The 12916-nt window shown below is 38.6% G+C and overlaps 1 protein-coding gene and 1 long non-coding RNA gene across 11 annotated transcripts in view; one reads left to right on the top strand and one right to left on the bottom strand.

Annotated features, from left to right (window-relative positions):
• The window catches only part of BMPR1B (bone morphogenetic protein receptor type 1B), a 413799-nt gene that overhangs the window by 106823 nt on the left and 294060 nt on the right, over positions 1 to 12916 (bottom strand). The window contains exon 1 of one of the 10 annotated variants that reach the window (XM_082461765.1): positions 4828 to 6368. The exons of the other annotated variants lie outside the window; for them this stretch is intronic. Within the exon in view, the coding sequence (XP_082317891.1) occupies positions 4828 to 4900 (73 nt within the window). The 5' untranslated portion in view covers positions 4901 to 6368. Of the gene's footprint in view, positions 1 to 4827; positions 6369 to 12916 lie in introns of those variants that run through there. 10 annotated transcript variants of the gene reach the window in all.
• Positions 1 to 12916, top strand: part of LOC309660829 — a 1143314-nt gene that overhangs the window by 1041010 nt on the left and 89388 nt on the right. The window lies entirely within an intron of this gene.

The following is a 12916-nucleotide window of genomic DNA, read 5'->3' as shown; positions in this document are numbered from 1 at the left end:
TTAATCCAAAAGCCCCAGATTCTCCAGCATTACAGGAAAAGTGCTGGGGCCTAGAAATAAGAACGAGGTTATTCTGAGCTCATAGCCACAAAATCGTAGGTAGATATTTTAATATGAATAGTTCCACAAACACACACACACACACATCGATTACGATAGGCAGAGTAACTATTTTACAGATGGAAGAGAGTATAATAATCAAGACCAAAAGGGTCCATCTGAACCTAAAATGTAGCATAAGAAAGCTTGATAGACAATTTAGCTGATTTTAATTGTCGGTACTTTGTCTTACTTAAAGATTTGCCCAATGTCCTGTAAGAGTTCTAAAAATAAATCCACATTCGGAAAGTTAGGGGAAAAAACATATTCACAAATTTGTTCCTGGCAGTTCTAAGTCAATAGAAGAGTTGTAAAATGTTATTTCAGATTCAATTGACTCATAGACCAAAAAAAACAAAAACAAAAACGAATGTGAATTACTCTGATCTTTCTAATACTATGATTCTTCCAGAAGCCTTCAAGTATTTGTAATTTAAAGATTAAATTATCTATGCACAGATATTGAGGGATATGTATGCCTTACATACATGGTTGCCACCACGACATACTTAAAGAGGATAACTTCTCATAACAAAAGGCAAAACCAAATGATGTGAGTTTGCACTCAATAGTTACGTGAATGTCTCTTATCCAATCTACTCTGCAGAATTTAAGTTGAGAACTAAAATTTAGCCACTTTCCTTCCAGATAAATTACCACAGATCAAATTCCTTACATCTGTGACGCTCACCACAACGCGTAGTTACTGCCAATTAACAGCCGGAGATGAACTGTTGGAAGTGTCACATAATAGCTGTAGTAGAAAACATGTTAAACACAGAGCCACATTTATGCATTTAACAGCTGTGTCGGGCTAACAGTCGATTTTTCACTATATTTTGCCATATGGTAACGAGGATTATTTTCCACTCAAAAATATTACCAAAGGTCTTCCCTGGTGGCACAGTGGTTGAGAATCCACCTGCCAACGCAGGGGACACAGGTTCAAGCCCTGGTCCGGGAAGATCCCACATGCCGTGGAGCAACTAAGCCCGTGCGCCACAACTACTGAGCCTGCGCTCTAGAACCCGCGAGCCACAACTACCGAAGCCCGCGCACCTGGAGCACATGCTCCGCAACAAAGAAGCCACCGCAATGAGAAGCCCGCGCACCGCAACGAAAAGTAGCCCCCGCTCGCCGCGACTAGAGAAAGCCCGCGCGCAGCAACAAAGACCCAATGCAGCCAAAAATAAATATAATAAATAAATAAATTTTTTTAAAAATTACCAAAAATTGACACCCTAGAGCAATATCACCATTTTAATTTTGAAACTACACATTCACAGCCATGTTTGTTATTCTCCTGTTACTGCATTTCCTATCTGCCTTAATTCTACTGAAAATAATTAATAACAAATTTTTTAAAAATTTTAAATTAGTGTCAACCAGATCAAACACAAATATTACAATAGGAAACCTATGGAATATGACCTGGCAATGAAGAAGCAGGATATAAAATCTGGGTTACATAAAACTGCAGGGGCCATGGAGACTGGGACCTGCTTTTGTTCATTGGGGTTTAGGGATTTTCCTGTATTCCAAAAGAGCTAATTCCTACTTCCTATCTCGCCTTTTCTTCCGGGAACTCTTTGTTGATACAGAATTACTCCTAAAGAACAAAAGTTGGCTGCCAATTTTTATTTTACTCTAATTGCTGTAATAATCTATTACCATGATTTTACAGTAGGGCAGGGTGTGTGGAAATTTTCACATATACATTTAACAAGGAGCTAAATAAAAATCTCATCTTTTTAAATGCCAGAACATGAGGCCCATCCATGTCAGGAAGGGCACATTGTTGCCACCAATGTGTTAGAACAACAAACAGAAAGAGTCCTTTAGATTTTAGGTCTGTCAATCTATCACCTTTATAACCTCACTAAATTCCTGTGGCAGAACTTAAGAAGAATGGTAGTGACCAAAATGATGCCTCAATACTGTTTACACGTTGCACTATATTCATTAGTTTTGCCTGTAATTCTCCACTGTGTTCTGAGAATAAAGGGGCAAGGTAGTATCAATAGCTCAATCTTTAAAATACTACATTTCAAAGGAATGCAACCACAATGTGCCAATATAAAAAACACAAAGTTCAAAACCTACCAAGATGTACCCTTGCTTCCTTTTTTCTAAGCCTGTGTCTTTTCAAGTAAAACACTGAAGATGAGATATAAGCAATGATAAGATTTAGGCTGATGAATCACCCCGCCCCGCCCCGCCCAGGCCACCCTAGCTACTCTGTTCCACGTGTGAAGCGTTCTCCTTTCCACTTATTGTGACTTTGCAGAGCTTTGTACCATTTAAAGTAGAATTGGAATACTGTACATATTCCTTCCATATAGAACTTTTAGGTTTCCATATACTTAAATAACTAAATATTTGTATTAGCCTGAAGCACACACTCTCCAAATGTCTCAAGTTGTCATTCTGCAACGCATTTACTTTAAATGAGTATTTAAGGTCTCAGAACATTAATCTTGGCTTTGCCATTCACTTAAGAAGTCATGACCCCTTCCTTTGTCTGTGCTTCATATTCACCTATCTTTGTGATAATCATTCTCACTGAAGTACATGCAGAATTAATCATCATAAAGCGTTACAAGTTGTCAATGAATATTTAACTTCTATAGTCAAAGCTGCTTAGTCTTGGCTGAGTTCATAGTTCCTGTCTACAGCACATTCTGTTTTCATCCAGGCAAAATAAAAAACAAACAAACAAACATGAAACTTATTTTTTATAAGGCTACAGGTAGAGAAATTCCTCAAAAAAAAAAAAAAGTTAAAATTTCACTAGTGACAAAGCTGGGAATATAAATTGGGATTCAGTATGTTAATCACACTAAGATGAGTTATGGGATTCTTTTAAAATCTTGTCTCAGTTTACATTTCCAGATTGATTGTCTCCTATTCCTGCAGAGATTAACATTATTACTAATGATACTAATAGCAAAACCTCAGACAATACTATGCACCAGTTACTATTCTAAATGCTTTATGTGTATTTACTCATTTAATAATCAAATCATTCCTATGGTTAGTTATATTATGCCTATTTCACAGTTGAGAAAATCAAGGCACCTATAAGACACCTCATTTGAGTTTACACATCTAGTAAGTGGTAGAGCTAAGATTCAAACTCAGGCATCCTGGGTCTGGAGTTCATACTCTTAACCACTACGCTACAGAATAAACGGGTAGACACACACAGACGCACACAGGCACTCACGTGAAAGGGCTCTGGACAGGGAGTTAAAAAGGTTACGCTTGGTAGAAGAAAGCAGGGAATGTCTCTGGGCTTCAACCTTCTCACTGGAAAAGTAAACCAACTACACAATACTATTTTAAGGTGTAATTTAATCCTACCATCCATTTATGATTCAAAGATTCAGTCTGTAACATACAGCCTTTTCACTTTTGACTGACATAACTCAATAATTAATTCAGGTATTCATATGTTTCAAGGAAAATGCTAAAAGAGAATGAAAAATTACCCTTAGGCAATCAAGAAATAGTAGTAGCGTGAGTAGAGGAATAAGAATTTCACCTCATATATATCATGTTTGAGTTTCCTGGAACATTCTTAAGAAAGTTTCCCTGAGGTCTTTCTAGCTCTTCTAGAAGGTACCAGATTATAACAATTTTTGGAAACCAAACTAGCAAACCAAGTAAATGAACTACATGTTGTTTCTTCACATCAATACGCAAAACTCCTTTTGAGTTACACTTAACTATACCAGAAATTAAAAGTACTTTTCATGAAGCCAAGCCACAAAATATAATACCTAAATAGTGTCATGGAATACTCTGAGATTATGAAAACATTCATCTTTAAGTGCCAATCAAAATACATGCCAGTTGGTAATACATGCTTCCAAATAAATAGTATTGCCAAATTGGTTCTATAAAATGCATTCACAGGTATATGAGGGTGAACTGTAAATGCATTTTGATCTCATACATATTCCCTTGTCACCTGGCTTAATTTTATATAGCCGTTATTTCCTTATTTCCAACCTTGTGACTCCCTTGTTGCAAATCACTAACACAGATAATTGTTTCCTATTCATTAAGTTATCTTTCTTCTAACTTGAAAATAGTTCACCTACTTTTATAATTACTCCTTTAGTTAAAATAATTATTTTTAATTGCCATCCTTTAGTCAACTTTATACAAGAATAATTCTTCTGGACAAAATGACCACTAAGCAAGCCCCTGTTCTTAAATATGGATAAACATCTGACATATTCACAAATTACAATTATTGCCATTATAAAACTACAGATTTACTCAATGCATCCATATAAAAATGACAATGAACTTCAAAGTTAATTAGCTAACCTATAAAAAATCTAACAGTATTCAAACTAAAATGATCAAAACAAGTTTATTAGAATTTTTGTTTTCTTAAATTCTTCACATATAAACTGTCACCGTATGTTGACAATCAACTTCATACTCAAAGTTCCGAACTAGATTGCACTTAATTCTTAATTGCTAGAGAAAACAGAAACTTTGCATCCCTTTTAAAACTATTCTAACACACTATCGAGAAAGCGTTGCCATGATACAGAAAGTAGTAAAATCACAGAGCAGTTGGAGGATGGGGCTTGGAAATGTTTAGCCACTGAACTTCTGCCCTGAACTTTCCCTTCTGTGATAAAAACCACGAAACCAGCCATTAACGGAGCCCCCTGTCAGCACTGTACTGTGGGGCACTGGTCTTCTTACCCCTCGTGTGCATAGACAGAAGAATGAGCAAGGCAATGTGAAGCTGCCAGTTTAGTTCGTCCAGCCAACCCATTGCAGCAGGAGAGTCGTCAATGTGACCCGCCTGTTTAAGCCTCCTGTTTCTTGCCTTTCTTTCTTTCAACTGAGACTCCTCTGCTGCCACTCTTGTCAGAGCTTCCGGCAAGCCTGCAGCAAGCCCTAGACAGGACCGTGAAAGACAAGCCTGTTACAAACTGGTTCTGTCACCACGGAGACTTCAACTGATCACCTCGTGGGGAGAACAACAAAGGGCAGTGAGGACCCCGAGCCAGACTGTTTTCTTAAGAAAGGAGCCTGACCCAGCTGCCCACACAGGGGCCAGCACAGGCGGGACTTTGCTCGGTACTGGCCACGCCAAAGTCCCCGCACCTCCCGGGCAGCCGTGGAGAGATTCCAGAGCGACACACACCTATGCTTTGCCGACATGCAATTACTTATTTCTCCTGCTAAGGTTTTTATTCTCTGCTAAGGATTGTAATTCTGTGGGAATTGTAGACAGACAAGGAGAAATAAATTTTTTTTCTTTGATAAAATGATAGAAATACCGCAACACATCCAAGTGTTATGGCATTTTCTCACATGACCTCAACATTTAAATAATGAGGCAAATGCCTTTGAATCAAATGCACAGATACAAAAAACGGTCACTTGTAAAAGCCATCTTTAATGAATATTTCAAGTTGAAATATTTCAGTTAGGCTACTCACTTAAATTAATTAATTTGAAATGACTATAGTTTGAAGTTTCCTATATAGAAAAAAAAAAAGTACTGTGAACTGAACCAAGTTTATTATGTGAATAAAACCAAGGTAAGTTATTCACTTTTTTTAGATGTTAATTATAATTGTGCCTCACTGTAAACTATGAACATTTTGTAATATTTTAATTTTCCATGAGATTCTGAGTGACCGTTTTCAGTACTAAAGAACATTTTAAAGGGCTATTTGTTTTACTCTGGGAACTATGGATAATAAAAGAACAGCAAGAAATATACATGAATTGTCAGTGTGTGTACAAACTACACTATCACCACAGACAGATACAAACAGAAGTACTTATTAAACCGAATCCATTTGCATGATAAAGGATTTATGAGTATGAGAGCAGAGACATAGTTCAGTGGTTATACCTAAGGTAGTATGAGAATGTGTTTACTTGAAATTTTAAGAATTATTTTCTTGGAAAAAAAAATCTCTGTTCTCTTCTCCTTTTTAAGAGACACCCCTACCCCTCTACACACACACCAGCACCTCGCAGCACTACCCTCACAGATGGCATTCAAATCTGTTCTCCAGGGGCTTCCCCGGTGGCGCAGTGGTTGAGAGTCTGCCTGCCAATGCAGGGGACACGGGTTCGAGCCCTGGTCTGGGAAGATCCCACATGCCACGGAGCAATTGGGTCCGTGCGCCACAACTACTGAGCCCGCGCGTCTGGAGCCTGTGCTCCGCAACAAGAGAGGCCGCGATAGTGAGACGCCCGTGCACCGCGATGAAGAGTGGCCCCCGCTTGCCGCAACTAGAGAAAGTCCTCCTACAGAAATGAAGACCCAGCACAGCCATAAAATAAATATTAAAAAAACAAAAACAAAAAATATCTCTTCTCCAGCTTAGAGTAGTTCAACAACTGCTTTTTAGGATTTAACAACTAATACTATCAATCCAACACCCTCAGCTCAGTTTCATGAGATGGAATTTAACAGAAATATAGTATTTTTAATCACATAGAAAATTTTGGAATATCCTAAGTTTAAACCACACATTTTGCATTTCACAGAATCCATGAAACTTACTTGTCAGGAAAATGTAAGTTGGGGGTGGTAATGAGGTAGTCTTTCGCTAAGAAGGGAAACTGAGGCACACGAAAATGAATGAGTGATCAGGAGCAGAGGGGCAACATAAGTGAACCGCAGACAAGTCTCAAGCTCTACTGCTTCAATCTCTTGTTCAAACCTTCTATGTTCGGCTCAGGGCCACATCACAACATGGTTCCGCTGCCAATCTGGAACCTAGACTTGAGCTCCAGCACGAACAGTGAATGGCTAAAATGTGGAGCAGCTCCCACTGTTCGTATTTCCCCAATATGGGCATCCATAAGTGGTTCAAAGCATAAAGAGAGAAGAGTTTCCTTCTCCCCAGAATCCTAATTCAGTTCAAAGCAATCCATATCAGCAACTATTTCTAATTTTGTACTATGTGCTAGCTGAAGTAAATGCACTCAAGAAGTTTACAATACCACAGAAAAAGTAATATACATGTAATAGAGAACTAAGTAAAAAAACATAACCTATTTTAAGATGAAGTGTCTTCCAATGGAATAAAGACAGAAAATCGGAGTAAGGGATGGATTAGACTGGGCCAAAAATTGGAGGCAGAGCTGAATGCTAAAATATGAATTGAATTTATACAGAGATAGAGGAGATGAAAAGAGAGGAAATTCTGTGAGCAAGGACTAGAGGTGTGATTAAATATTTCATTTGTGCAATAGCATGAGAAGAAGAATCTTACTGGAGCAGACAGCACCTATTAGTAAATGGCTGGAGAGAAAGCTAGACAGAGTGGAACCAGATTGTGCTGGACTCCAAATGCAGGTTACAACGTTTGGGCTACATTATATAAATAACTAAAAGGCTTTTGAGCATGGACTGGCTTAATGAATGTTTTTTAAAAAGAGATTTAAGATTTCAGAATATAGGATGAGTCTCTGAACCTAAACTTCCAACTACGTGAGTAGAAGTCAAAATTATTGATAGAAGTGTGAGGAGAGGTTTCCACTTAGTCAAACTTTTTGGTAATACAGATTTCTTTTTCTCACTTATACTACTACGAAATTCAAGAGGTAACCCTATCAATTCCCTTCATTTAGGCTTGATTGTTTAACATATGCTGGGTGCCAACGATGAAGGAGATGTTCTATAAAATGCATAATTAGATTCCGGACAAATAGGCTCAAAAGATCTTTAAAAAAATCTTATAATGTAGATCAGAAATCTGACTTAGCAACAACAACAAAAAAAAAATCCAGATTTGCGTATCATTTAGCGCACTCACCTTAAAGTCCACACCAAATGAGGCTTCAAAGAAAGCTCTGAGAGAGTATTAAAAGAAAGGTCGCAATTTGAATATATACACGTGAGAGGGGCAAGGAAAGAGAAAAGAAAGACTACAGATAGTACTACCAATATGAGTACGACATGCCATTGCTGTGTATCATTTGTAGAATTCTTACACAGACCCACTCACTCTAGGTTTACGGAGTCCATGCTGTAGAGTAGAGGGAGACTCTTTGTGCTATCTGTATAATCTTGGGCAAATTATTTAAACTCTCTGGTCTATAATCTGCTCATTACCTAACTGTTAAAATTGTTATACGGATTAGACAAGTAAATGAACAAAAACTACTGAATACAGGGCCCAGAACATAGGAGGACATCAGAAAATGGTCAATTTCCTGACAACTCTCACTAATCACTCTTCTGCCTCTTGACCAAAAAACCCTATTAACAATAATCTTCTTTAATGTAACATTTGTCAAATTGTTCCTGTCATAAATAATGTGATCACTAAAAACAAGGACACATTTTTAAAATTCATATTACACCCGGAAAGACAAATATTGATTTAATAACTTTATTTTTATTTCATTTATTAAATTATCATGTAATTGAAGCAGAAATATATGAAACAGTTTTAAAGTATGAGACTACCTTTTTAACAACTTCGATTTGTGACTTATTTCCACACAGAACCCTCCATATATACATACATATATGATTTTATGTATATATACAGCTTTTTAAACTGTATTTGGGGGACTGTGTCTAGTGAATGGGATACGAGAATATTAAACAGTACCTGCCTTTAGGACAAAACCTACCCTGTAATGGGTGAAGACAAACATATAATCAAATAATGACAGTGCAATACAGTGACGGGCTGCTATGCTGAGGGAATGTGGAAAGTACAGTGCATAAACAAAGATTAATTCTGGCCGGGGATGGGGATTGGACTTGCAGGGAAGAGGCATTTGAACTAGCTCTTCAAAGATAAGTAGGAATTACTGGGTGAAGAGAGGGCAAAGGAATCCCAAGCAAAGAGAACAGACAGTACAGATATTTATGAGCAAGAAAAAGAGCAATGTTTGCAGAGAACATGAGATACCGGATATGCCTGGAGAGCAGAGAAACTGGGCTGGAAAAGCAGACTGGGAGACGTTGGGAAGGAAGGGCCTTACAGCTCTTAACTTGATTTTGGTTTTATCCTACCTACATAGGAAGCAATGCCTTGGTTTCTGGAGGGGGGTGTCTGCACAGTTTCCATTGTGTGAAATGACTGCAACTACTTCTTGAAGCTGATTACATGTCAAAAGAAACTAGTAAAGTTTCTGAGATAAGGTGAAGATTATCTTCCTTTTATATAAGAAAATGCAACAATATCCTTAATAGTCTTCATGAGAAAAATAAGGTGAGTGCTATTTTCTTTAATACCTGAAGATCTCTGCCAATACTGTTTGGAACAACATTTGCTTTTAAATTAAACTTCTGTTCAAACACAGGCACATAAAAACAACTGTTATTTCCTTGTTCCTATTAGAAGCTATAGATAGCATTTTAGGTCCCTACCATCCCAGAGAGTTTTGCAGTAAAATAGTTTTCAAACTTCCATACTAGTTGTGCAAAGAATAGAAAAGTGTGTTCAGAATTGTACTAGTTAATCCATTTTGCTGTTCTCATTTTCAGCTACACACTTACATAACGACATAAAAAGTTACTCCATTACCGGAGAGAAAATAAACAACAGAACCCAAGTGTACAAAAAGCTTTATTCCTGGCTTGGAGTTTACAAATGCCACAACTTCAGGCTGCTTTCGGGCTGCCTCCTGCCTCCCCACCCCGTTCTGCTCTGCAATCTTCCACATCACTAGTCATTAACAGCCCAAGCTCCCTTCAGCTGCACAGTGAAAGACCATCACATCATTACAAATAAACAATCCCTTCCTCCCTCCAAGGAGTGACACATTATTCTGAGCACGTCTTCTCTCTGCTTTCGTTGCTCTGCCAAGGTCCCCCATGAGTGGGAAGGGGTAAAAAGAGAGGAAAAAATATCCCACAACTTTGTCTAAAGCATGTAGAGGATGATTTGTGTTCTTACTTACGGGATATGATTGTCACTGTGGATCTGCTCTCAGGCCTAGATTACATGTGATAAGGGCTGACCTCCTTTAAGTATTCACACATTATGCACTCATGGAGAGCAGGCAGGACACAAAAGTCCTTCAGATGTTCTGGACATCAATCAAGTGCACAGCATGGAGCCTGCCAAACGTTTCTTCCATTTACTCAGGGAGAGGAAGGGGGAGTCCAAGACAGACTTAATGAAGTTTAAAGCTATGCCACAGTATATTTGGGGAGACCATTGTTATTAAAAGGGTGCTATTTGAAAAAAAATTCTCCATAGTTACCACTAGCAACAAAAAAATTCACACACAAATAAAAAGAGACAACCAGATTTCACTTCAGCTTTAAAATTTCAAAACCTTTACTTATAAATCAGGTTTCAATGACTGGCAGATTGATTTTTTTTTTGAAATAACTGTTCAATAAGGATATATATAAAAAATTAAAAATATGAAGTTTTATAACAACCATCGTCACAACTTTTTTGAGGCATTTGCAAAAGTAGTAGAGTATTTGTTATGAAATACTCTGAACATATCTTAATGTAAATTAAACACCAATCAACTGCATAAACCATTTTTACCTAACACAAATATGATTATTATGAATAGGCTACTATTATTATTAATAGGCTACTATTAATAGGCCAATATTATGAAATAGACATGATAATATCTTCTGATATACGCTTTCAATGTTGGTCTTTTATCACTGCTACTCCCCACAACTCATTAAAGGTACTTGAGACAGCTTCTGAAAGAGAACAAATAAGCCCAAACTTTATTCTCCTGAAACGCCGCAACACTGTGTACTTAGAGGGCATAATTTGATCATCAGCACGATCAAACCCCTTAGAGCAAGATGTTTCAAGGAATTTTCTAACAGAGTGATATCTTACATCTAAGACCGTATCATTTACCTAGAGATTGCAGAGTTCTTTTTGAAAGCTCATGTCAGCCCGCCAAGGTAACAAGGATGTGTATAGCCTGCATACAAGATAAGAAGACTAGACACAAAAAGCAATTAAGGGTAGAAGAGAATTAAAGGCAACTTACACAATTAAACTACCAATGAAAATTAACAGTGAATTTACTAAGATAAGCTCTAGAGTTAAAAGAAAAACAAAACAAAACAAACTTCCGGACTGCCCCAGGACTCCTAAACCCCGTACAGGCATAATTCTGTTCAGGTAATACCTGGCTTTGGTGTGATTCAACTAAAGGCTAATAAAGTCACACTTGTACCCTAGTAATAGGGAACTGGGTAATACATAAAATCTGAGATTATTCTCTATGTTACTCACTATAGAGAAATCCATCACCTGGTCAACACGATTATCTCAGACCAGAAGCTAAAACTGAACGGGAGGGAGATGTCTTGACAGGAGCTGGAAAGTAAGGAACGCAGAGATGATAAATAGGTTACTTCTAGATAGATTAGAGGGTGCTGCTGCTAATGGTGACACACGCCACTTGGCGAGCTTTTACTGCTCAGGCACTACGCTATGTGCCAACATACACTGCCTCACTGACCCTCACTGCCTCACGTGCAGCAAGCAGTGTCATTCCCATTTACAGATGAGAATACTGAGTATGCCTGAGCCAAGGAGGCCTGGCACTAGTTACGGGTAGACAGGATCAGACACCAGTACTTCGTTAGCTAGGGACCCATATGTTTCTGCTCTGCAAGAAATAACTGGGGCAGAAACAGGCCATTCAGTAGATGGAGGTTTCAGAGACACTGGGGCTGATGAGATTCATTCAGGGAACATGACTGCCAGAAAGTCCAGAGGCTGGAGCAAAAGAGGGGCGAGATACCCTCAATCCCAAACCTGTCCATTCAGAGGAGGGGGACAACTGACAGGGACAACAGACACTCTGGGAGCCACAGCAGCGAATTCACAGGTCAGGGGTTTCAGATCCAGTAAGAGATGCAACTTTCCCCTAGCATGTATTAGTTGTTTATAAAAAGTATATTAATAATAATTTAAAAATATATATTGTCATTCATTTAAAGCAGTGCCTTGTATGTATCTTTTTAACTTTTCCAGCAGCCCTTCAGTGCAGGTATTATCAACCAGTGAAGTGACTAAGGTGAGTGAAGCACCTCAGAGTTCTGGGAAGAGTTGTTTCCTTGAGTCGGCCTGTGCTTTAGCAGGTATAGTGAGGCAACTCTGCAGACTCAGTAGAAAGAAAAGGTAGATGAGCGAAGTCGCCAGAACTAGGTAATATACTCCTCTCTCCACCAGATGAGTCTGAGGTTGTTTTAACAAAAGAGGCTGTTTTCTTCACACCATGAGAAGGCTGCTGAGAAGATCTACTTTGCCCCACTTACAAGGAACTGTGTGAGAAAAGGGCTTTTGTTGTTTAACATTTTGGCCCCGGACTCTTCAGTATTAAAGTTACGCACTAGGTAAAATAATGAACCACAGAAGCCACTAACTTGTCTCACCTGAAGCTCTATTCCAAAGGATATCATCTTCTTTATCAAATTAGTGCTAAAGCACCCCTAAGCAGAAAATCAAAACCTCTAGTACTTCTCTGCATCTCTTGCTAGCCATTATAAAAACCTGAACACAGTTTCCATTAAAACTCAATTCTTGGACTTCCCTGGTGGCGCAGTGGTTAAGAGTCTGCCTGCCAGTGCAGGGGACACGGGTTCCAGCCCTGGGCCAGGAAGATCCCACATGCCGAGGAGCAACTAAGCCCATGTGCCACAACTACTGAAGCCCACGCGCCTAGAACCCGTGCTCCTCAACAAGAGAAGCCACCGCACCGCATCGAAGAGTGCCCCCCCCACTCACGTCAAATAGAGAAAGCCCCCGCGCAGCAACGAAGACCCAACACAGCCAAAAATAAGTAATTAAATAAATAAATA

The sequence above is a fragment of the Balaenoptera physalus genome (genome assembly GCF_965194825.1).
Source record: "Balaenoptera physalus genome assembly, chromosome: 5".
NCBI classification, from domain to species: domain Eukaryota; kingdom Metazoa; phylum Chordata; class Mammalia; order Artiodactyla; family Balaenopteridae; genus Balaenoptera; species Balaenoptera physalus.
The sequence above is the reverse complement of the archived record's forward strand: the minus strand, read 5'-3'. Positions and strand labels throughout refer to the sequence as shown.